Source organism: Engystomops pustulosus, chromosome 7 (assembly GCF_040894005.1).
Source record: "Engystomops pustulosus chromosome 7, aEngPut4.maternal, whole genome shotgun sequence".
NCBI classification, from domain to species: domain Eukaryota; kingdom Metazoa; phylum Chordata; class Amphibia; order Anura; family Leptodactylidae; genus Engystomops; species Engystomops pustulosus.
Window position 1 is genome coordinate 94,859,551 of NC_092417.1, and position 24,251 is coordinate 94,883,801.

The following is a 24,251-nucleotide window of genomic DNA, read 5'->3' on the forward strand; positions in this document are numbered from 1 at the left end:
CCCCTAGAACTGGCAAGAGGCATATCAAGTCTATTTAAAGGGTATCATTGGTTAATCTTTTACAAGGTTCTATCCTTATAATAAACAATTAATGTAAGAACAATATATAGCAAAAGACAATAAAGATTTATTTTAGTTTCCAACAAGCAGAACATTGTGTAATATCTATATACACTGTATCCCTTGCTATTATGACAGCACATTCCTTGTTCAAGATCAGCAACTTGTGTTTTGGGTCATCAAATTAATTGGGCAATGTGTGATAGGTTGTTAGGTCACTGGTGAGAGATATCAGATAGAATTCCAGGTATTATAGAGAGCTGTTTCCCTCAGTTTCCATTGGGCAGATATGTGTGGTCATTTATATCATAGAAAAGAAAAAAAAGAGCCCAGTCTGCATAGATTAAAAAAACTATAACTAAATGGAAAATCTCTTCAGTAGTACTGAAAATGTCCAAGTAATACAAATGAGCATGATCAAGAATGTTACCATAAGATGACGGCTGATTCAAGTAGAAGCACCTTTATTTATTATATTATATTTTATTTTGTTCTATTCTCCTATGAAGAATGGATGGACCATTATATAATCTTTTCACCTCTTGTGTCGCCCCATAGACTGTAAGCTTTTGTGAGCAGGGCCCTCACTCCTATTGTTCCATATGACCATTTGTGCTCTGTCATGTTTTATTTTATTTGTATATTTCCCATATGGCTATGGAATATGATGGCACTATATAAAGATGGTGCAGTATAAAATAATGGGTCTGGTGAAGATAAATCAGATAACTCAGATCCCCCCCACCCAACAATCACCATGTAGTGTGTGACATCTGAACTTTCAATGCATCATGAAACAATCTGCTATCGCTATCCACATGACACATAGTAGCAAAGTCACCAGTCAGGGTCCAAAGGAAAGAGGGTAAGGGGGGTGAAGACGGCCCCACCCATTCTGCCACAAGTAGTGGCTTCCTCACGGGTGACATGAGATGTGCTAGACCAAGAATTATGTTAAACTGGCCATTCACAACAGAAAGATGATTACTTGTTGACTTGTGTGTTAGAGAAACAGCCATGGCGTCCGGACCAATGAACTGTGCAAGCGCAAAATCCTGGGTATGCGGGCAGTGATGGGTCTGTCCACGATGGCCCTTCACGCACAGTGATGTCAGCAGGCATGTGACATCATAGTATGTGGGTGGCCAGCATGCGCATGGACCTATCTCACCCACAGGAATCAAGAAAAGGACTTACAGGGGGCATCGGAAAGTTGAGTACTGAGTTATTTTTATAGACTCAAGTATAAGCCAAGTTTGCTTTTTTTGCAGAACATTTTTTGTGTTGAAAAACTTGGCTTATACTTGTGTATATACAATATGAACAAAACACAGGTTCAAGAATGGGAACCAATTTTCTCTGTGAAAGCATTAGACGACAAATCTGAACTCACACCCACCCACCACGGTAATTTTGGGGATACTGCATGCATACATGAATTATGGATTCTTAAAAATGGGATTGTTGTCATGTAGTAAATACATGTTAACAATAAAAGTCTAAGGTATTGGCACCTAATCCATAAAATGATACAGGGATATTACAGGGTTACAGCTATATAAACATTACTCTGTGAGACCGTTTACATGAGTCTGAGCTATCAGCTACATAAATGGATTATTATGTGCTCACACACTATTGTATTATAGTACTTTGGAACAATGACACTTATTTATTTAATTTTTTTCCCTTTATTTTTCCGTTGTCAACAAGCACATTAAGAGCCAGTGAAGTGCACTCTACATCATGCATGGATGTGTCAGTACTTGAAAATAATTGCTAAGTGGCAAAGTGCGCAACAAATTTAGGAAAAATATCACTTTCTCTCCACCGAGTGGTAATTCACATGTTTGAGCTGTCTGCCTAAAAGCCTGTAAGACGCAGGCACTGTTGTATAAGTTGCAAAGTAATGACAAATAAATTAACATCTTTGACTGAAGAATTAGACTTCTCAACCAGTGGGAAGCAATCACAAAATGTGAAGTTTGCCATAAAGCTAATGTCTGATTTTGGACATAATTTGCAATGTTAATGTATTCCACTGAATAATGCTCAGTAGCATCGTAAATATATTTTTTTAATGAATGTGTCTTGTATCGATCTTGAGAAATGTTCAGTCTTATGCTTCAGTCACAGAGCTGCATCATGTCAGGGGATAGATGTCAGAAGCAGAAACAAAGTTGTGTAAAGAGATATGTAACAAATCTGCTCATAGGAATGAGGACAGCGCTAGAAGATGACTTATACAGAGGTGGTGACAGGACCCATGTAAACAATAAATTCAATAAATTCTCTAAATAAATAAAATTACTAAATGCACTATTTTTCCCCTAGAAGTCAATGGGGTGGAATTTGTAATGTCCTGTGGGACATTTTTCTGAGCAATTCCAGGCACATGGCAATCCACCTCTCTCTACACAACACCCTTTTGCCTAGCGGGAGTAGTGGACCACTGAATTTACCAGTCTTCATAAATTCCCCCAGTAGGTTCACGTGAAAAATGGATGACATATGGATGATCTCATATGATGTTGGAGAACCAGGTTTTGCCATCTTATACAGAAGTGAAAAAAGCCAGATGTGAAGCAAAAGACAAGTAGTGTTTCATGAGGTTGCAACACTGAAGTTACAAAGCATAATGCTTTATTAGTAGAGATGAGCGAGCACTAAAATGCTCGGGTGCTCGTTATTCGAGACAAATTTTTTCAGATGCTCGAGTGCTCGTCTCGAATAACGAGCCCCATTGAAGTCAATGGGAGACCCGAGCATTTTTTTTATAAAACAGAACATTAAAAGAACAGTGCAAAAAAAAAAAAATATTCCAGATGTTTTACTTGTAAGAACACATTGAAATAACACTATTCTTCACTTTGCAGGTGTTCGCGCGGCCTACAGGATTAAACATGTATTGTAAATATGGACTGCTAGGTTACCCTGTATTAGCACAGCTGACTAGTGGTCTAGTGATTTGCAACTTTTGGATACCATCATGTGACACCTCTTCCACACTCAGAAAACACCTGTAGGTAAGGATCCTGCATGGTGTTTAAGTCACAGGCTCACGTGCAAGAGGTGTGTAACCCTGAGGAAGTCTCCTTGAGTGTCAATGCGTGTGGAGTGTCTCCTTCTTCTTGCTCTGCCTCGCTCCTCACCTGCCCTGACAATTGGTATGACCTGACCTTTTAGTACAGGCATCTGTTGTGTGCACTGTTGGACTGGACTGCATCTTCCCTTAGATGCAGTTCACAGAGTCTGACTTTTAGTTCCAAACACTGGTTTGACTTCCAGTCTTTATTGCCAGTAGTGGTTACAAGCCCAACTTGTACAGGCGCATAACTGACAGAAATAAAATACAAAACAAAAAGACCTGCCCGTCTAGGCTCTAGCTAATACAATAGCTCTTTCCCTCTCTAGCTAAGAATACAAAATAAACGCATTGGCAGCCTTTACCTCCAGGCTTGTATCACACACAGCAGCACCTCTAGCTCTGGTCAGAGAGGCAGCTCTCATGATGCAGCTCAGGTTTCTAAGGCCCTGGACCAGGTTCGGGCTAACGAGCTCCATTAACACAGCCCCAGAACCTGGATTAATCATCAATGGCCATCCCTTTACCAAGCATAGGTGAAAAACCTAGCTGGAATATAGATGCCATTGATGACCTTTCCAGCCACTTCCTTACAATACACACATGCATACAGTATATACATACTAAACATCATATACAAATACAAACAGAACATACACAAAACACATATACACTATATAGACATCATACACACATAAATATAGTATATACACACATACATAATATATATATGCAGCATATACAAAAACACACACATACAGTATATACAGAGCACATATACACACAGATACACCATAAAGATGCATCCTCTCTGGCTCTGCGTTGGTGCCCTTCATCTGCACAGCACTCCACACGGTCAGTGCTGATGTTGCGCTGTCGGGTCACATGACCAGACGGCAGGCGAACGGGGTGGGCAAACGGGGTGGGCGGAGAAGAGGCGGACACTGGTGCAGCAACATAAAAAGACAGGGACTCAGGAAGCACCAATACACCAATACAATGCTCCATCCTCTATAGGTGGAGCACTGTCAGGTCTACTAATCACAGGGGCAGGGCCCGGGAGCCTCCTTCTCTCTGCTGGGCCTGCTAATCAATGGGTCAGGGCCTGGGTACCTCCTCTTCTCTGTCAGGCCTGCTAATCAATGGGGCAGAACATAATAATGATTTACCTGTGCACCATGGGCCCCTGCACCTTGCGGACCCCTGTAGTTACGCCTCTGCTTATAAGTAAAGTTTCATAAAGCTGCTTAACCCTCCCCTCTACATAGGGACACTTTTTCCCAGTAATGGTACGGTTACACCTGTTGTGCTCACCTTGCCACGGCCAGGCGCTTTAGGTTTCCATGGGATGGATATCTATCCATCCCCAAATGTCCACCTGAAAGGTGCCTAAGAGACAGCGCACAAGGTCAGCACACAATAGATCTGAGATTTCCCTATCATCTGATATTTTCACATACTGCTGAGGACTAGTTGAATTCCAATATACTGTGAGCTTCAATTTGTCATGTCTTTTAGCAGTATGCAGTTGGGAAGTGTGCTCTAACATGCAATTTATTATGCGGTCATCCTACACAGCAAAATTACTTGAACCAAATTCACTGCATAGATCAAGGAGAAAGGAATTGCTGTGCATACTTGTGTCGTGCAGTATATTGTCTGGTAATATATACCTCCATTTACATAATATGTTGTCGAACACAAGTGCTCAGACTGACTGACGGCAGCAGCTTTTGAAGCAAGCCTGGCAGGAAGATAAATGTATTTTACCGGAGACTGGAGCGGAATATCTTTAAAGGAAGGTACTTGGCTAATGTCTGTGGCATTTCTCCTATACAGCCATATAGTAAAAATTCAATTTATATTAATGAATCTACACAAGAGCCACTTACACTCTCACCAGTTGTCTTGTGCTTCTTTTGATGTCAGAACTTCTGAAATTTACTCCCGGGTTCAGACATCAAAAGAATACAGATCAGCACTAAAAGGGCTTCAAAAGCCTGCTAAAAAAAACGTAGGCATCTTGGTTTTAGTAAAAAGCAAAATAAGGAGATGCTCCTGGATGTCTGGAGACTTAAAGCTCCTTTAGATTCATGAAGGTTTTATACTGTTAACAACCTAAATCTTGTGATTGACTCTATCAAGTCTTATAAAATGGAAACCCCACCTATATTTTTTTGTTACAATATGACAGCAGATGGTGAGAAATCTTATGGGCTAAAATGACCATTTTACACTTTAATAAGCAATGATCCGAAATAGCTCAGAAAGGATCTGTACCATATCGTCGAATTAGGCTCTGTCATATAATAAGTGCTTCAATGTTGATTTTGATGTGGAATGACATACTTGCCCAACTGATGATGCTGCGATATGGGGAGCATATGGCAGTCTTTCACCTAAAGTACAATCATAGCTCAGTGATATCTGCCGCTCTGCCACTCATGGGTCACTTCTGATGGCAGGGCATCAAACTAGCATTTATTTAGCAGAGTAATGCATGCCCAAATAGCAAATAATACAGGAATGTCAATACCAGATTGCAACACTTCTATGAGGTGTCTGGTCACCAGAATTAACAATAGAGCATTTATGGGACTTGCTGCCCAACCAGCTTCAGCGATGTACTCTATGGGGCACATTTACTTACCTGTCCGCCGCCGCCGATCCGGAATGTCCGACTAAGGGTTCGGAGCTGCCGCGATTCACTAAGATCGTGTGTCCAATTTCCTGCATGTGCCGCTTCCCCGCTGAGGTCTGCCGGAGTTCACCTTCTTCTTCCCGATGCATGTGAGTGCTGATTTTGCGACACAATTTGGTTTTTAAATTCTGCGGTTTGTCCGAATCAGTCAGGTTGTCCAACGTCCCCCTATTTGTGTTGCATACAAGCCAGCGCCGATGTGCCACAATCCGATTGCGTGCGCCAAAAACCTGGGGCAATTCCGGGCAAATCAGAAAAAGTCGGGAAATCCGATGAAAATGCGGACCCTTAGTAAATGTGCCCCTATGGGTGTGCAGGATCTACAGCCCCAGTGCAACCTCTGTGCTGCAGGATACCACACAGAATTTGTATGCCTCCGTGCCCACCATATCTCCTCTTGTGTTCAGGAAATAGATTGCAAAATAGGAGATCTTACCTCTGATTCCCAACAATCCCATTACCGTAACAAGATTTAATGTACTAGAGAGTCAACATCTATCTTATAGTGAATGTTCAGCCTTAAATACTTTATTTTAAAAAGCTCTATGCACAGATAATCTTATACATTTTTTTCTTATATCAACCAGAACTTTGCATTTCTTGTGCAGAGTGTTAAGGCATCCTGCTAAGAAAATATAGAGGGAGCTTTGATCCTGACTAGCTGTTAAGTCAATAATAAACACTGTATGCACTGAGCTCCCTCTAGTGGTGGATGTGAATACAATGTACTTTTTACATTCCAAAAAGTTTGGGTCTCTATTAAAAAAAAATAAACTGAACAAAAACAAATGTAGAGCTGTAATGATACATGCTGCAATAAAAAAAACAAGAGTTTTTTTTTTCATTGACGTTAACTCTCTGTCAGCTGCTTCACAATGGCTTCTCATGTCTATTGGTGATGAACTAGCTAGAAACTGCCCATTGTGGTTTCACAGATTACACCTTCCAGGGTGTCACTTGTTTTTTTAGCTAGAGAGATATAGTGTGTGCCCGACTCCCTGTTCAGGAAATTACACTGCACTAAAACACGACACTATGTGTTACTGAACACGTCTGGAGGTTATGAGAAAGGCAATACCATATAAAATAATGAAGAGACCTGTAAACGTTTCATATGCTGATCTTACAGGGTCATGAATACTAATAGCTTTGGAACACCAGACAGATAATCAGTTTATTTAACAACTTTAAAGGGGAATTGATGCACTTTCTGGAATAGTACAAAATGGGTATTGCTTGTACGAAACATACAGAGTACATCAAATAACTACCATAGGCTAAGGTTATATGGCACTAAAAGTCACAGTGCTGCATTGGAGCTGGACACATATAGAAAAGCATGTCCTTTTACTTCTGAAAACAGTGCCACACATATCCACAGGTTTTGGGTAGTATTGCAGCTTAGTCAAATTCAATTTTATAGAACTGAAAAAGTGGGGTGCAGTTTCTAGAAGACAGCAACCATGTCACAGTCAATCCAGGGATCATTTCTTTAATTATTTTTGCATGAGGGGTTTGTTGGATCTATCAAACGTCTCCTAGAGCCAGAAGTTGTAATAGTCATAACTTAAGGACAGGAGACATTACAAAAAATTTGCTTTATTATATACTGTATATACGATACTAATTCATGAAACACTTCAGAGGAGTACCCCTTTAAAGGTGATGTCCTTTAAGGATAAAGTACCTGTTGTTAAAGCAGAGGCACTTGAAGCCATTTCTGATCAAAGGGCTAAAAGTAAAGAATTCTTTTAAGAAAATGTCATAGTTTAAATTCCTCTTGTCCATTTGGCATACTATATAGGGGCTAGGTAATTACCAGTACTGTCACTCAACATGTAATATTATTAATCTAGGATTATGGATACATGGAAAGAAATAATTAGCTTTGCATAATACTAAGGAAGTTGGATTTTTTTCATTTTCACTGTCCATTTGGATTATCATTTGTAATTTTGCCTTAAAAAGAGATTCATTTCTTTATGATTATTATGTACAGTGCCAAAATTATTTCCTTTAATCATCTTTTGACTCATTGTGACAAATTGCATACAACAGTGTGGGTAGCAGAAACAATGCTGTTTAACCTCTTAGTATACTTGATCCAGTAATTTATGCCTAAAGGCACATTTGTAGTTGGGAATAATAATAATCTTTATTTATATAGCGCCATCATTTTCCATAGCGCTTTACAAATAAAATACTATATTACATGGAACACAAGGGTTGACTGGTACCAATCCCTTAGTCGATTTTTGACTGTATCTGGATCAAGGCTGTAGAATTATACACTCACCGACCACTTTATTAGGTACACCTGTCCAACTGCTCGTTAACACTTAATTTCTAATCAGCCAATCACATGGCGGCAACTCAGTGCATTTAGGCATGTAGACATGGTCAAGACAATCTCCTGCAGTTCAAACCGAGCATCAGTATGGGGAAGAAATGTGATTTGAGTGCCTTTGAACGTGGCATGGTTGTTGGTGCCAGAAGGGCTGGTCTGAGTATTTCAGAAACTGCTGATCTACTGGGATTTTCACGCACAACCATCTCTAGAGTTTCCAGAGAATGGTCCGAAAAAGAAAAAACATCCAGTGAGCGGCAGTTCTGTGGGCGGAAATGCCTTGTTGATGCCAGAGGTCAGAGGAGAATGGGCAGACTGGTTCGAGCTAATAGAAAGGCAACAGTGACTCAAATCGCCACCCGTTACAACCAAGGTAGGCAGAAGAGCATCTCTGAACGCACAGTACGTCGAACTTTGAGGCAGATGGGCTACAGCAGCAGAAGACCACACCAGGTGCCACTCCTTTCAGCTAAGAACAGGAAACTGAGGCTACAATTTGCACAAGCTCATCGAAATTGGACAGTAGAAGATTGGAAAAACGTTGCCTGGTCTGATGAGTCTCGATTTTTGCTGCGACATTCGGATTGTAGGGTCAGAATTTGACGTCAACAACACGAAAGCATGGATCCATCCTGCCTTGTATCAACGGTTCAGGCTGGTGGTGGTGGTGTCATGGGGAATATTTTCTTGGCACACTTTGGGCCCCTTGGTACCAATTGAGCATTGTTGCAACGCCACAGCCTACCTGAGTATTGTTGCTGACCATGTCCATCCCTTTATGACCACAATGTACCCAACATCTGATGGCTACTTTCAGCAGGATAATGCGCCATGTCATAAAGCTGGAATCATCTCAGACTGGCCTCCACAGTCACCAGATCTCAATCCAATAGAGCATCTTTGGGATGTGGTGGAACGGGAGATTCGCATCATGGATGTGCAGCCGACAAATCTGCGGCAACTGTGTGATGCCATCATGTCAATATGGACCAAAATCTCTGAGGAATGCTTCCAGCACCTTGTTGAATCTATGCCACGAAGAATTGAGGCAGTTCTGAAGGCAAAAGGGGGTCCAACCCGTTGCTAGCATGGTGTACCTAATAAAGTGGCCGGTGAGTGTAGGTTGAAGTAACTGGATTGGTGTCTTTTTTAAGGCAGATATGAAGTCCAATTCAGCTTCTAAGTATGAGCACTGCAATCATACAGTGGGATTAACATCTGACCTCCTATATCTTAGTTGTACTATGAGTAGAATATATTTTACAGGTAATTACATCTTTTGGTACATGTCTGTCAACTTCCTTTGTAGTCCCCTGATATAGGGAAATGAGGAAATAAACAGTTCCCTTTTAAATCATTGGGTTTGCTGAGTGTATGTGGCCATTCTAGATCTACTCTACAGTCTGAGGGGGTCTTGCTCCTCATCAGGGAAACCCTCCATTAAAGGGGTTGAGCTCAAAGTCAAAGTCTCTTTATTCCTACATTTCTCTCTGTGTCCCTAGAACATGAAGAGCATTTTGGAGGAGGATACTTGCTACCTTGTTTATACATTTCCAATATTGGAAAAAAAGGTGAGAGTTTTGTTATTCACTTATGGCTTCTCATTGATATAGCAATCTGCACTAGGCCTTTCGCTTGTATCATATCTCCCACAGCTTCCTCTTGATCTACCCTCTGGTATAGACAATTATTGTGGGCTGTCTGTAAGAAGACAACTCCCTTCCAGGAATGCAATAGAATATTTTTTATGTTTATTTTTATGTTGAATTAAAGCAGCTCCAACTATCAGTGGCGTAACTACAGCCATAGCCACTGCTATGGGGCACAGAGGCGAATTGCAGTGCTCCCGAGTCCCGCCCCAACTGTGCCAGTGCATCAAAACTTTATTACAGGGACCTGCAGCTCGAGTTAGAGGAAGAGGGAGTGTGTATTCATTTTAAGCCCGCCTCTCTTCCCAGCATTAGGCAAGCTGCTGCCTCTATTCCCCCTTTCTCCCCCACAAATGGACCTGCTGCTCATTCCAGCCATGGCCATGGTTTATGGTGTATGTGTGTATATGGTGTATGTGTGTGATTATGTATATGCTGTATAAATGTGTATGATATATGTTGTTTGTGTATATGCTGTATGTGTGTATATGATGTATGGTATGATGTGTATATACTATGTGTATGATGTCTGTATATTGTATGTATGTTTATATGTTCTGTAAGTGTGTGTATAGGGTGTATGGTATGTATATACTGTATGTATGTAAGGTGTTTTATACTGCATGTAGGTGTATATGCAGTATGTCTGTATATGGTGTTTTTATACTGTATGTATGTGTATATAGGGTGTGCATTTACTGTATGTCTATTTATATTATGTGTTTATAAGTTATATGTACTATACGAAATGTCGGTCATTTATCATATGCCAATGTCTATTTGAGTGTATAAATTTGTGTGATTTTATAAAATGTATGTATGCATTTGTTAAGGGGAAGAGGGGCCCCATGCATACATTTGCTATGGGGCCCAGCCTCTCCTAGTTACCCCTCTGTCAACTATACTTCCTAGAGCAGGTTTCCTCACTAGATAGCCCCTTTAAGAAAAAAAAAAAGTGGATTGCAGTAGCTTCTTTTCTCTACTAGATTTGACTGTAGCCCAATTATAGAACTATATTATAGAAATATTCAGAAAGTCTGGCCTATTAATGGTGATATATTATTAGAATATCCAAAGTTTATTGTGTATTGTGTGTGTGTCCTGCTGTGAAATGAATCTATCTGTAATAATCTTACCTCTTATCAGCACAGTTAATGCTGGTTAAACAAGTGCAGAGCATAATTGTGGTTACATTGCTGAGTGTTTTATTACGCTTTGCTTTTCCCTATGCAGTCATTATCTTTTGCTTGGTTTCAGCCAGTGCTCAGTGGTTTGGATGGGGAGGAATTCATTTGCTCTTTTATTATAATATTAGATATTTGTTCTTGTTGAATAACCTCTGGTGACTGAGGTGTTTGTTAAAAGGGAAATTAGCGGTGGAAGTTTGATGGCTTTTAATTAACAGCTTGTACTCTCCTGTGACCACAATGTATACACTACCATGGGTGATCTGGACCAGACACAAAATAGAAAGACTTTTAAAGTGGTAATGGGGTACATTTACTTACCCGGTCCAGTCGCAATCCAGCGGCGCATTCTCCAACGCTGATTCTGGTTCTGCTGGGATTCACTAAGGTCGTGCGCCCAATGTCCACTGGGTATCGCTGCTGCGCTGAAGTCCTTCTTCATTCCGGTGTATGTGAGTGCTATTTTTGTGACACAAATCTTTTTTAAATTCTGTGGTTTTTCCAAATCAGTGGGGTTTTCCGACGGCTACACCCCCCGATTTCTGTCGCATGAAAGCCTGCACCGATGCACCACACAATCCAATCGCGTGCTCCAAAATCTCGGCCAAATCGGGAAACCCGGCGGAAAAAACGCCATTCGGACCCTTAGTAAATGTGCCCCAGTGTCTTAATCGTTAAATTAGATTTTGGCTGTGCATGTTAGGCTTAGTTCACACCGTGTTCACACAGAAACTAAGAACTGAAGATGAACGTTAGGTTTTCTGTTTACCTTCGCTACCCATTGACTTGAATGTACAAAGGATTGTTTCCGAAATCATCAAGCAACTTGACATCTGACTGTCCAACAGACAATATGGGAAAATGGGCACTTTATGAGAACTTTACATTTATTATTACAACCAAAATAAATAGCATAATTTATCTTCCATGACCTAATAGCAAAATCACAATCAAATGTATGATGCAACCCTTTTAAAGCAGGGTATTTTTACAGTCTTTTATCAATTCTTGGCATCCAATCCCCTAGTGAGCTAGAAGACCACTCCACCCCAGATTAAGCTCAGGTCCTGTGCCTTCCCATAGAAGTCTATCTAGCTGTGATAACTACTGATTCAACACAGGGGACATTAGCATGCAGTCCTTATTTGCATATCAGTTTCTACAACAGAATCATGTGACCTTTTAAGGGGTTGGGGAAAACTAGGGATATCCTTTGTCAGCCTTCCGGGTTTTTTTGCAGTCCGCAAATGTGGGTGACAGGACATATACAAGAGCCATGGACTCTGTTGTTTACATCCATTATAAAACAGCATCCTATTATAACCATGGATCAGATTCACATGACATCAAAAACCATCCAATGAATAGGGCCCTTGTCTGTTCCTAAAGGGCTGACCTGGGGAACCCATGCAAATTAAAGAGAGTCTATGGTCAAATATAGACTGCCATAAATGTGTAACTCTCATTGCAGCCTAATGATAATACTCATATTCATTGACTATTTAGAAAACTTATGGCAATTTTAAAAATCAATATATGTATGTGATTCTTTCTTTTCATTGATTAATTTACTTCGATGGTTGAATTAATTGTCATTTATTTTGTGGCTCCCCAGAGGCCAAAAATATGGTTGTGTGTGTGAAGCCTAACAGGTTCAATCCATGTTGTTCTTCTATCTCTGCCTACGAGGAAGGAGCAGTGGATAATCCATATGTGAGCTACAATTTGTCCTTTGCAATGCTCTCTGTCCCTGACACAATAATAAACTTCTTGGAGAATCAGGTCTCTGGTGAGGCTCCACATTGATGCCCTGTAATTTGTACCCTCGCCAGCTCTTCCAATGTCCTAGTTCAAATTTGTAAATAAGGTTCACGTGTGCCACTCAAGCGAGTCTCATATTGGAAAATAGATTACAGCAGACGCTGGTCTTTCTAATGGGGAGCGGGACACAGTTCCCGTAGGAATTTACTTTCTAATCTTCTTTTTTTTCCGTTTTGAATTGAAATCTGGTTGGCACAGATAAATGAAATGAGGTCTCTCCTGTTATTGTCTGTTCTGTTAACCCTATCTTTGCTGCTTGTCAGAAGTACAAGTGGCAGTTCTTCACAGTTTTTGAGAGCTTTGCATGGAAACATTCTTGTTTTCAGTCAACGGTTGAAAATGATTACTTATTATTTGTTCCTCACCCTGGTTCCCTTGCAGTAACAAAGTTTTAGCCCTTTGGACACCAAGAATTTTGATCACCCCTGCAGAGGGGGAATAACAATGTACCTTATTAATTAAAACTTTAGTCCCCTTAATGAATAATCTCCTGTCCCAGTAACTGAGTTGAAACTTATAGATGTTAGCTACAGTCTCTCAATCAAATAAGTCACCAATAACCAACATCTTGCATTAACATGTTAAAAGACAATCATCATTAAACCATAAACTTACAGAATAGGCTGTAGAGTGTAAACATGAGGACGACGGCCATGCTGACATGTGGAGCATCTGCTGAACTGCAGTCTACTTTGCCCTTCTTGCAGGAACACACTTGGATCGTGACATCTGTGCTGTATGACAATGGAGGTTTCCCGGAATCTGTCACCACCAATGGGAGATTGTAATTGGCTTTCTTGAGATTGTGAAGAAGACTGACTTGTGCGTGAGTATCTAGATAAATTAACACATAGTATGGTAAAGGGGTATTCCCACAAAGACAAAGTTCTTAAATATACTAAGGATAACAAAATAACATAATCTCTAATTCACTGTTATATAATTCCAACCGTTCTCTGTCAGTCCTACTGTTTTGCTCTTTCCTCGCCCATGGATCCGATCATAAACTCAATCCTGACTATGGTTGCACAGGTCTTCCAGTCTGGTCATATTACTCTCACATGAATATGAATCTCCTGTGCTGCAGGAGCAGGGGTAGGGGCAGGCAGAGAGCAGCACGGCCAGATGCATGTAATTGCTGGTGGTGCATGCACGCTGCTATTTTACCTGGGATTGTGTTACTCCCTGTGATGTCAAGAAAATAACTACTGCATTTCAGCCCCTTGAATCTAAGAAAATGACAACTTCCTCCTATGTACAAGAATATGACTACTAAACTTACAGGCAGTAATACGTGTAAGATAGGTTCTTTAGGTTTGTACTTAAGTTGAATTTGTATGTAAGTAGGAACATATGTCATTACAGACATATTACAGATAATCATTGCAGCCGAGGACTAATGTGAAACATCCAGAGAGCTTCCCCGGGGGTTATAGTGGGCAGGGGGGTCCATCTGTAACCAAGGGTCATCTGTAAGTCTTAAAGATGACCGGTCAGCACAAATAAGGCCCCCATTCAAATATATCTGCCTAATCCCCTCACCAGCCCCTCTCTATTGACCTCAAATTTATTGATCTGTGTAATTCCAAAGTTTATTAAATGTACCTTCATGCAATGACCTCACAAAATAAGAAGTTGGATCAACGGACCTCTGCTCCAAGGGGGCCGTTCTGGCACTTCCCTCTATCTATGCTCTGCCACTCCCCAGCTTTCAGTTCTTGTGTTTGCCCTTGTGCAGTAATTCCGCGCAAGCGCCCACAGCATGAAGCCGGCAGCGCTTGTGCAATCGATGTCAGTAATTCTGCCAGCCTCACAGAAAGGAGGGGTCAATGGGGTGGCACATGTGCGGTTAGTTTGCGGTTAGTTAGCGGTGAGCCTCCAGAGCAGGCATCTAGTGTGCAAGGGCAAGAATTGGAGTGCAGGGGAGGGGGGCAGCCTGTAAAGAAAAGGAGTGCCTAGACGGCCCCCTAATGAATAAGCCTGACCGCTGGTCCGTCAATCGGACCTATAAGTATGTTGTATTAGTGATATTTGTGAAGCCAGGGTTATGAAATGGACTGCTTTAGAAAGGGGCTAGGGAGTAGATTTAGTAGGTATGTTTGGATGGGGACACTAATTTGTGGTGACAGGTCCTCTTTAAGTCAGGGACAGCCTTTTAACTTTTCTCAAGAACTTATTCACTGTAATACTGTTCCTTATATAATAGATGGTAACTACTACAAGAATATAGCTATAATAGAGGTCCCCGTAGACAGTTGATTACTACAAAATAGCCTTATTTGTATGAGTTATAACATAACATGTATCTGACTACCCCTTTGAAAAAATAAGCATAACAATTTTTGAATATCAGACCAAATCTTGAAGTTATGACAAATCTTGAACTTATGCCTAAGTACCACATTCGTCTTAATTCAGCAGTGGTTTGCTCAATTTTAACACATTTTACACATAAATATACCCAGGAATGTATATCTTAATCTATAAAAGTGGCAGATATAAAGGATACATTTGGGAAAAAAACATTATCAGTAAGCAAATTTATTAAATGAAACTAATGACAGCTATTAAAATATTCCATCTCACCACCACAGAATGTCAAAATCAATTTGCACTTAATCATGGTAAAGACTTCTACTCCATGTGGTACATGTCCTACACATCCAACAACTTCTAAATGCAGTGAACTAAAAGACTCCTCATAATATTCTGTCTGGTTTAACTTTTTTATTACTGAAACCCATTTGTATCTGAAGACTCTGCTCTACTGTTCTGTGTCATATCTTAAAGGATACAAAGGAAGACATTAAATTGACAGAAGTGCACAATGAATCTCCAAGACTGATCACAAAATGTCTAAAGCCTGGGCCCTCTATTCTGCCAAGTACACTTTCACCTCTTTCGGGAGATGTTACCGAGAATAAAAACAAGAGTTCAGCTTAGTCTAGCTTTTCTCTTTGTCTTCTGCACGGAGGATTTTTAATTGACGTGAGTTTCCGCGACTTATCTTAAAACTCAAGTGGGAACAAGACTTCTTAAAGAAAAATAGAGCTGGTTCCAAAAATAGACTATATCCAGACTGCTTTATGTAAGGAGATGGCAATTCCCAAGACATAAAAATTATCTGACAAAAGTTCTTGAAGATGGATTAGAAATGACTAATATCACAGTGCTCAGACCATAGTGAGTATCAAATTCTATTTTACATTGTAAATCACGCCATGTCTCATTTTACCTGTAATATATTTTACTGCATTAGCCAAATGATGAATCGAGGCATGTTTAACTGGAAAGTTGTGCAGAAAGGACAAAGTTTCCTGCCATAAAAGACATGATATCCAAAACCCAACAATGCCTGGTTCTTAGAACTTAGTGTGTAAAATCTACCATTTGTTTTCATGCATTATGAACCAAACATACATTGAGAATGCTGTAGCTACAGTGATGCAGAAACATATCTTGTTGAATCCCTGAGCTGAGTGGTTTTGGTGAAAAAACAATTATAAAATTATGATAATGAGGCTCTGTCACATCTGTGGCTTCTCCAGCATTTTTGGTCTTTAAGTATGCACTGCTCCAGAGAATGATGTAATCACTGTGTTGTCTCTGAGAGACAGAAATTATCAATCGCTGCAACATCCCCTAGCTGCTGTGTATCAGTGATCCAGCTCAGGTTGATCAGTCCTGTCTGGACAATTCAGAAAGCTCTGTGTTATGTGTTTATGAACGGCAGGCTGAACGCAATCCAGCTTTCCCAAGGTCCTGTATGTTAAAATAGTTTTTTTCAGAAAAACCACTCGGATCAGGGATTAAACAAGGTATGTTTCTGCATCAGTGTAACTACAGCATTATCAAGGTATGTTTGGTTCATAATGCATGAAATCAAATGGTAGATTTTCTTTAAAATGAAAATAAATTGATGTTTACTTTTAATAATGATCATTTGCATACATATCAGATCTGCATACTCAGATGATATTCTCATGTTTGATGGCTTGCCTGTTTGGAAACAGCTTGGGTAAATGTAGCCATTTTCTGGTTTTAAAAAAAAACTATTGCTAGAGTTTCCAAAGTTAACCTCTTCAAGACCATATATATTTTTTTAAATAACATCTTTTATTTTTCCATTTACATGGTTTTTGTAAGGAATTGTTATCTAAGGGACAAATTGTAGTTGCTAAAGGCATTACTTAAAGGGGTTGTCCACTTTTCAATAAATCTATTCCATTAGACATGTCTCTGCACGTACAGTTAGGGCCAGAAATATTTGGACAGTGACACAATTTTGGCGAGTTGGGCTCTGCATGCCACCACATTGGATTTGAAATGAAACCTCTACAACAGAATTCAAGTGCAGATTGTAACGTTTAATTTGAAGGGTTGAACAAAAATATCAGATAGAAAATGTAGGAATTGTACACATTTCTTTACATTCCACATTTTAGGAGCTTGCTAGGTCTTGCTTGTTTGTGGGTCTTGCCGTCTTAAAGGGCACCTACCACCCTGATTCTACCTATAAAGGTAGAAGGGGTGGTAGTTGGATGGATGGGACGTGAGGATAGCCATTTTTGGGCTAATCCTCACGTCCCGGGCGTATTTTAGAAAACTTTATAGCAGGTATATGCAAATTTTTTTCTGTGGCTACTGGGTCATGGAGTAGCCGGACATGAGGCTACTAGTCGCGGCTACTCCACGCCCCAGTAGCCACGTTACTCCGCCTACCAGGTAATCTTCGGCGCGCAGCTCCTGGTAGCTGCGCGCCCTCGTCCGAGTCCCCCGGCTACTGCGCATGCGCAGTAGTTCCGGCCCCGGAGCCCATTGCCTCCACCATGTTTTACAGAGGATATGGTGTGCCTTGGATCATGTGCCATTCCCCTTCTTCTCCAAACTTTTTTCTTCCCATCTTTCTGGTACAGGTTGATATTTGTCTCATCTGTCCATAGAATACTTTTCCAGAACTGAGCTGCCTTCTTGAGGTGTTTTTCGGCAAATTTAACTCTGGCCTGTCTATTTTTGGAATTGATGAATGGTTTGCATCTAGATGTGAACCCTTTGTATTTACTTTCATGGAGTCTTCTCTTTACTGTTGACTTAGAGACAGATACACCTACTTCACTGAGAGTGTTCTGGACTTCAGTTGATGTTGTGAACGGGTTCTTCTAAACCAAAGAAAGTATGCAGCGATCATCCACCACTGTTGTCATCCGTGGACGCCCAGGCCTTTTTGAGTTCCCAAGCTCACTAGTCAATCCCTTTTTTTTACTCCAATCATGTCTGCTATCTCTCTGATGGATTTTTTCTTTTTTTTCAGCCTCAGGATGTTCTGCTTCACCTCAATTGAGAGTTCCTTTGACCGCATGTTGTCTGGTCACAGCAAATGCAAAAGCACACACCTGGAATCAACCCCAGACCTTTTAACTACTTCAATGATTACAGATTAACGAGGGAGACGCCTTCAGAGTTAATTGCAGCCCTTAGAGTCCATTGTCCAATTACTTTTGGTCCCTTGAAAAAGAGGAGGCTATGCATTACAGAGCTATGATTCCTAAACCCTTTCTCCGATTTGGATGTGGAAACTCTCATATTGCAGCTGGGAGTGTGCACTTTCAGCCCATATTATATATATATATATATATATATATATATATATATATATATGTATATATAATTGTATTTCTGAACATGTTTTTGTAAACAGCTAAAATAACAAAACTTGTGTCACTGTCCAAATATTTCTGTCCCTAACTGTATATGTATCTGTGTCTTTGCCTCCTGCAAGAGCTTCAGTCTTTCCCTGTTATCCACATGCTGCACTTTGCATCTCCACACACCTTCCTTTTTCTCACTCCTCCAGCCCATCTGTCATGGCAGCCTCCAGTGTGTCTATTTTCTATTTGTCCGCCTCACTGACACACACAGGTAAGTGGGAGGGGGAGCAGCAGGATGAGGTATAATCTTCTGCTACGGGTCCCTCCTATTTGTCAGTGTAGGATCCTTGTTTATATGTCTATGCAGAGTGCACAGAGAGTTTGCACACATCAATAAAGAAAGCATCAGGGATAATAAATCAATTGGTGATCATTGAGGGATTATTATTAAGGCAGTAAAAGCACATTTTATGTAAAAGAGTGGCCAACCCCTTTAATTTTCTATGCTGTGCACAGAAAATAATTGGTGGAACTGATACAAATTTTTTTTTGGTCTCTGTTTTTTCATTGTGGGGTCCAAAAGACATCTCTTTTTTTATTCTTTAGGTCAATGTGATCTGAAATATCTTAAATGTATGTTGTTTTCTATAAAACTAAAGACTTAACAAAAAAAAAACCTCTTTGCATCAACCTGCAATTGTACTCATAACTTTTTTCCCCCAATTTTTTAAGGGTATCAAAATGGGAAAAAAGGGCTAATTTGGATTTCCATTATAGTGTTGCAACGGAATAATTGTATTTTAAAGGCTTGACATTTTGGCACATGGGGATATATACATGATTTAATTTGTTTTATTTAATTATACATACAATATTATACAATATCGGGAAATGGTGTGATTTATATCATAACATTTTTTAATTTTAAAATAATGTAAATTTTTCTACTATTATTATTTCAGGTTCCCTAGGTTCTCTGAACCTTAGGGTTATAAAAACTTCCTGCAGAATGTAATGGGAAGAGGGATGCGAAATGGACCAAGACATTTGTCAAGACAACCGATCATGCCATAACCAATCAAAGCAGTTAATGGCACAAATATATATGCTATATGATACAACCGACACCTGCTCTGCATAGAGGCTTAGTCTGTGAGCCCTCTCCATGCATCCTTAGCCCATAATAATCATGTATACAGATTGGTCACTGGATAACATGACTTAAAGAGTATTATCTCATCTAATTATGATAGAAAATGGGCGTTTGGGGTTAAGCCAATCATGAAGTGTCCTAAATCATAAGAGAATCATAAGAGAAATCTGAGAGAATATTTAGCCTTTAAGAAGAGGAAATTTCATGAATTTGTATTAAAATCAACATTTGGTGCACCATGGATATGGCTATATAGTCCATTGTAGTATGCCCAAATCTCACCACCTTCACTAACTCTTGATTGAAAGTGCCCTTCTCTCCCTGTGAAATTGGGCCAGAGATCTTGCATCAAGCTTTTTAGCCATACTCATAGTGCATCAAACTATTGTGTTTTAACTTAAATGTATCCCTTCATGCATGACATGGATTTTCTTAGAGCTATGGTGCAAGTCAAGTCACCTATAGGGCCATATGTTTACTTTATATTTAACTGGGAACCTTACAAATTCCCCTTAAAGAACATATTTCTGAAAACAAAACTCTTTTAGTGTTTTACAGCAACAGCATATTGGTAACAGAGCAGGCAAGTAAAGTGTGAGGCTTCCTCCCATTGAGTTTAAGAAAAGAATGGATAGTGCAAAGATTACACTCACTATTAAGTTGTGTGATTTTCCAAGATTTATCTGACGTGGATTGTTTTCCCAATTCAAATTTAAATGGGTCGGAGTTTGGATGAAGATCTTTATCCCATGCTCCCAAAGTGATGACATTAAGGTCTTTAGAGTCTTCGCACATTTTCGCTGATGTTGGGTAGATATAAGGTGCATTGTCATTAACATCTCCTAATGTGATTTGCAATGTTCCAGTACCGGTTGCTGGAGGAGTGCCTGGAGGAACAAAAATCATACAATTGCACGGATTCTAGATTATGCAGTCATATGCTTAACATTGCATTATTACAAATATATTTTCTCCACCATTCCTGTCTACACAGTGGTATTTCTTGTCTATACATTACACTATTTCAGATGTATTCAGCTACATTTTAAAGATGCAATACAAGATACCACACATGCTAAAGATTGATGCTGTTTAACTCAGACTTTTATGGCTAATCACACCAATGGGAAGATTGGGCACCCAACCCCTGACCTGCTTGTATATGCCATAAAGGTCTGAATTAGGCCCCTTTCACACTTGCATTTTTCCCGCACGTTTTCTGCGTGTGCTTTTGACGTGCAGAACTTGCATTGCACTCTGACCCATTGTAATCAATGGGTCTTTTCAGACTTGCATTTTTTTTAACGCGCTTTTAAATCTCAGCATGCTTTACTTTTGCAAGTCACGCGTGTGAAAAACGCACCATACAAGTATATGGAGACGCATCAAAAACGCATTGCAAGTGCAATGCGTTTTTCACGCATCAATTGCCATAGAAAAGATAGAGCTCAGTCCTGAGTCCATTTTCCTGAGACACTGAACAAACTGACTGAAAATTGATTGCACTCTGATGCAAAATGTGCGTTTTTCACTGACCAAACACTGACGTGATCTGCAACGCAAGTGTGAAAGGGGCCTAAGGGATATCCCCTTCATTCTTAGAAAAATCTTTTTTGGATGCTGATAGGAGATCTATGAACTTGCACTGCATTGGAGATGCCTTGTCTCAGTGATCAGTTCATCTTTAGGATATTTTAATCCTTTACTGCAGATGTCTTTTTTCCTTTTTTTATTTTTTGATCCCCTCCTTTAAAAAACCATAACTATTTAAAATGTTTCTGGGTACAGAGCTGCATAAGTAACAAATTGTACTTCCTTGCGATGGTATGTAGTATTCCAAAATGGAAAAAATCCAGAATGTGGTTAAATTGACGGTTTTCACTGTGTGATCCAAACTACGCACCCCTTTATACTTTGGGTCGGTATTATATTTATGTATTATATAATTTTATATATATTTATATTATTCAATTATTTATTTTGTTGTGTTTTAATACATTTTGTATAAAAACTATTTCACCATTTTGCCATATTCTGATGCCAATAACTTTTTCATGATTTGGTGTACAGTGTGCAAGGTGCTACCATTGCTACCATTTTAAGGACTGTTAGACCTTTTTGATCACTTAATATTACAATTTTTTATGAGCAGAATGGAAAAAAGCAGATAAAATAATTATTTTTCTACTATGATAAATCAGGACTTTTGGGACACACCAATATCTGACATGTTTATGATTATATTTGTTTCTTTTTATTTCCAATATAGGAAAAAGGGGGTGATTTGAACTTTTAGATTTTTTTTTTAGGGAAGGGTCAGACCGCTTATACTATACTGCTTGATAACACCATAGGAGGAATGTGACAATCCTTGCTAAGATGGCGGCATGTATTTAACGGATTACACTTGTGATCAGTGCTAGAATAGTGCAGCAAGCACCTGCAAGCATACTCACCTTGCTGCCCACCAACTATCTTTACAGCGGTTTGCAGAAAGGGGTTAAAATATGTATCTAGGGCTCCAGGGAAGGTAAAATACACATGAAGTGTAGCTTGAAGTAAAACATTTTCAAGTACCCTTTTCCGGAATTCTTAGGCTACATTCACAGGATGTGTGCCCGCTGTACCGTAGTACTGCAGGCACACATCGGCGCCAGGAAGAGGAGGAGGGGGTTAGTAGCGCCCCTCTCCTTAGCGATGTATAATGCACATTGCCACATCCAGAGGAAGACAGGAAATATCCTATCTTTCTTCTGGCTACTGAACTGTACGTGTTCTGCACTGTACCGCTCCTGTAGGGCACCCTGCGCCCATTGCCGTCTATCCAAAACGTATGCCAGGGAGGAGATTGATAGCCAATTCAGTGTTTTGCCAGTTCAGTTCTTTTAATTGGATGAAGCATGCTGTTGGTCACTCAGAAGAATATCTTTTGTATATGAAAGGAATCTCAAAGAAACTACAGACTATTCTTGACGTGGGTCAAGTAAGAATTCAAGCTAAAGTATGCTGTTATGTGAAGACAATAGTAATAAAACCTTACTTTGCAAAGAATTTGTGGCCCTTTCTTTACTAGTGACTGTATTTGTCACATCCTCCTTGTCGATGTTTTTGCATGCTGTAAGTAATGGAATACCCCTGCATTCCAGTGTCCCTTAGTCTTTCTTAGACCATTGGCTCAACCTATCCACCAGTGCTGACCAGGAACTACTACCTCTTGAAATGCCCTAGAGAATATTAACCTCAGTCCAAGCAGGACCACCTAATTACTGTAATCCAACAGCGAGGGAGCGCCAAAGGCCTTAGTACAAATATTCCATACAACATAAGGCCCGTAAGGAACTACCAACCTCTGGGTACTGGTTCATTGTTGTGATCATTTGATCATAGGAGGATTTTAAAAAGAAGAGAACTCTTAAAAGGTGCAATTCTTAATTAATAATGAGTACTGAATTTCCCTCAAAGACAATGAAAGCTATGCTATGCTTGCTATGACTAGAAACATTTTTTTAGATTCCTCAATACATCCCAGGATCAGCTAATAAAATAGAACTTTACTGAGTAAGGGACCCAGACAAGTATTCAGAATCTGCCATGGAATTTTGCAAATCCTTGTCTGCATAATGCTTTTGGATGCTTGGCACAGATTTCATCTATAAGAAATTGCATTCTTGATTACAATGTATGAAGATCGGATTTAGACACCATTAAGTGAGTGCACATGAAAACAAGTTATGATATGACAAGTGACACAACATCCATTTTAACCAGCCGAGCAGAGAATACAGATTGCCGCCTATTGTGTCTGAAACTTCCCATGCAACTCTGCTCTCGAGTCTGTTCAATGAAAAATAAATTATTTTTCACTTTTGATTGGACTAATTGAATTTGTAATATGAATCCAACACATTCTTGGATCTTGATGTATTATTAAAAAAAAGTCGTGAGACGGAATGGTTGAAAACACAATGGCGTATTTGAAATATGATCACAAAAGTCTCTTTTCATGCATTTAATTAAATTGCTGTCTTTAATTCTGAATGCATTATTTCCAGGCCGGACTGATAGCGTCTGAAAGCGTCTTTATCTTTTTTGCCTTATAGTCAGTGATATTAAAATGAAAAAAATAAATTGAAATTAAGAAACTGCCAACCATAAGACCTGACTTTTTTCCATTGTTGATAATGTGTTATTTGCCCTGCAATGTAAATGTATCTCTGTATTATTCAGGGACCAGTAATCTAATAGAAGCATAATGAAAGTGTCAATTAAAGGCTGAATGCGTGAAGCTAGATTCTCTCAATGATGGGGAGAGGAGGTGACTCAATGCTGTTACTTGTTCATACTACTGAGGGCCAGGATTTGCTGCCCCCTCAAGCATTTTACATTCTTTGTAGAATAGTAAAGTAATACAATATTTTGTCTATTTATGGCTCACAATACTGGTCAATCTTTTTGCACTTGTAGAAGTAGTTGACTTTATGGCTTTATCCAGTGCATAGGCAGAGATGACCATCCCCCATGTACCACGAACTGTTATGATAACTGTATGAGTGAACATTGTGTATAATACAAGATAGTAGAAAGTTTGCGATTGGGTTTA

General features: G+C 39.7%; 1 protein-coding gene across 1 annotated transcript in view; it reads right to left on the reverse strand.

The window, feature by feature from the left end:
• The window catches only part of CDH13 (cadherin 13), a 548,360-nt gene that overhangs the window by 14,247 nt on the left and 509,862 nt on the right, over positions 1–24,251 (reverse strand). Inside the window, exons 12-13 of the mRNA XM_072117266.1 lie at positions 20,305–20,538; positions 13,466–13,684 (exon numbers count right to left, since the gene is read on the reverse strand). Coding sequence (XP_071973367.1) covers positions 13,466–13,684; positions 20,305–20,538 — 453 coding nt within the window. The remainder of the gene's footprint in view (positions 1–13,465; positions 13,685–20,304; positions 20,539–24,251) is intronic.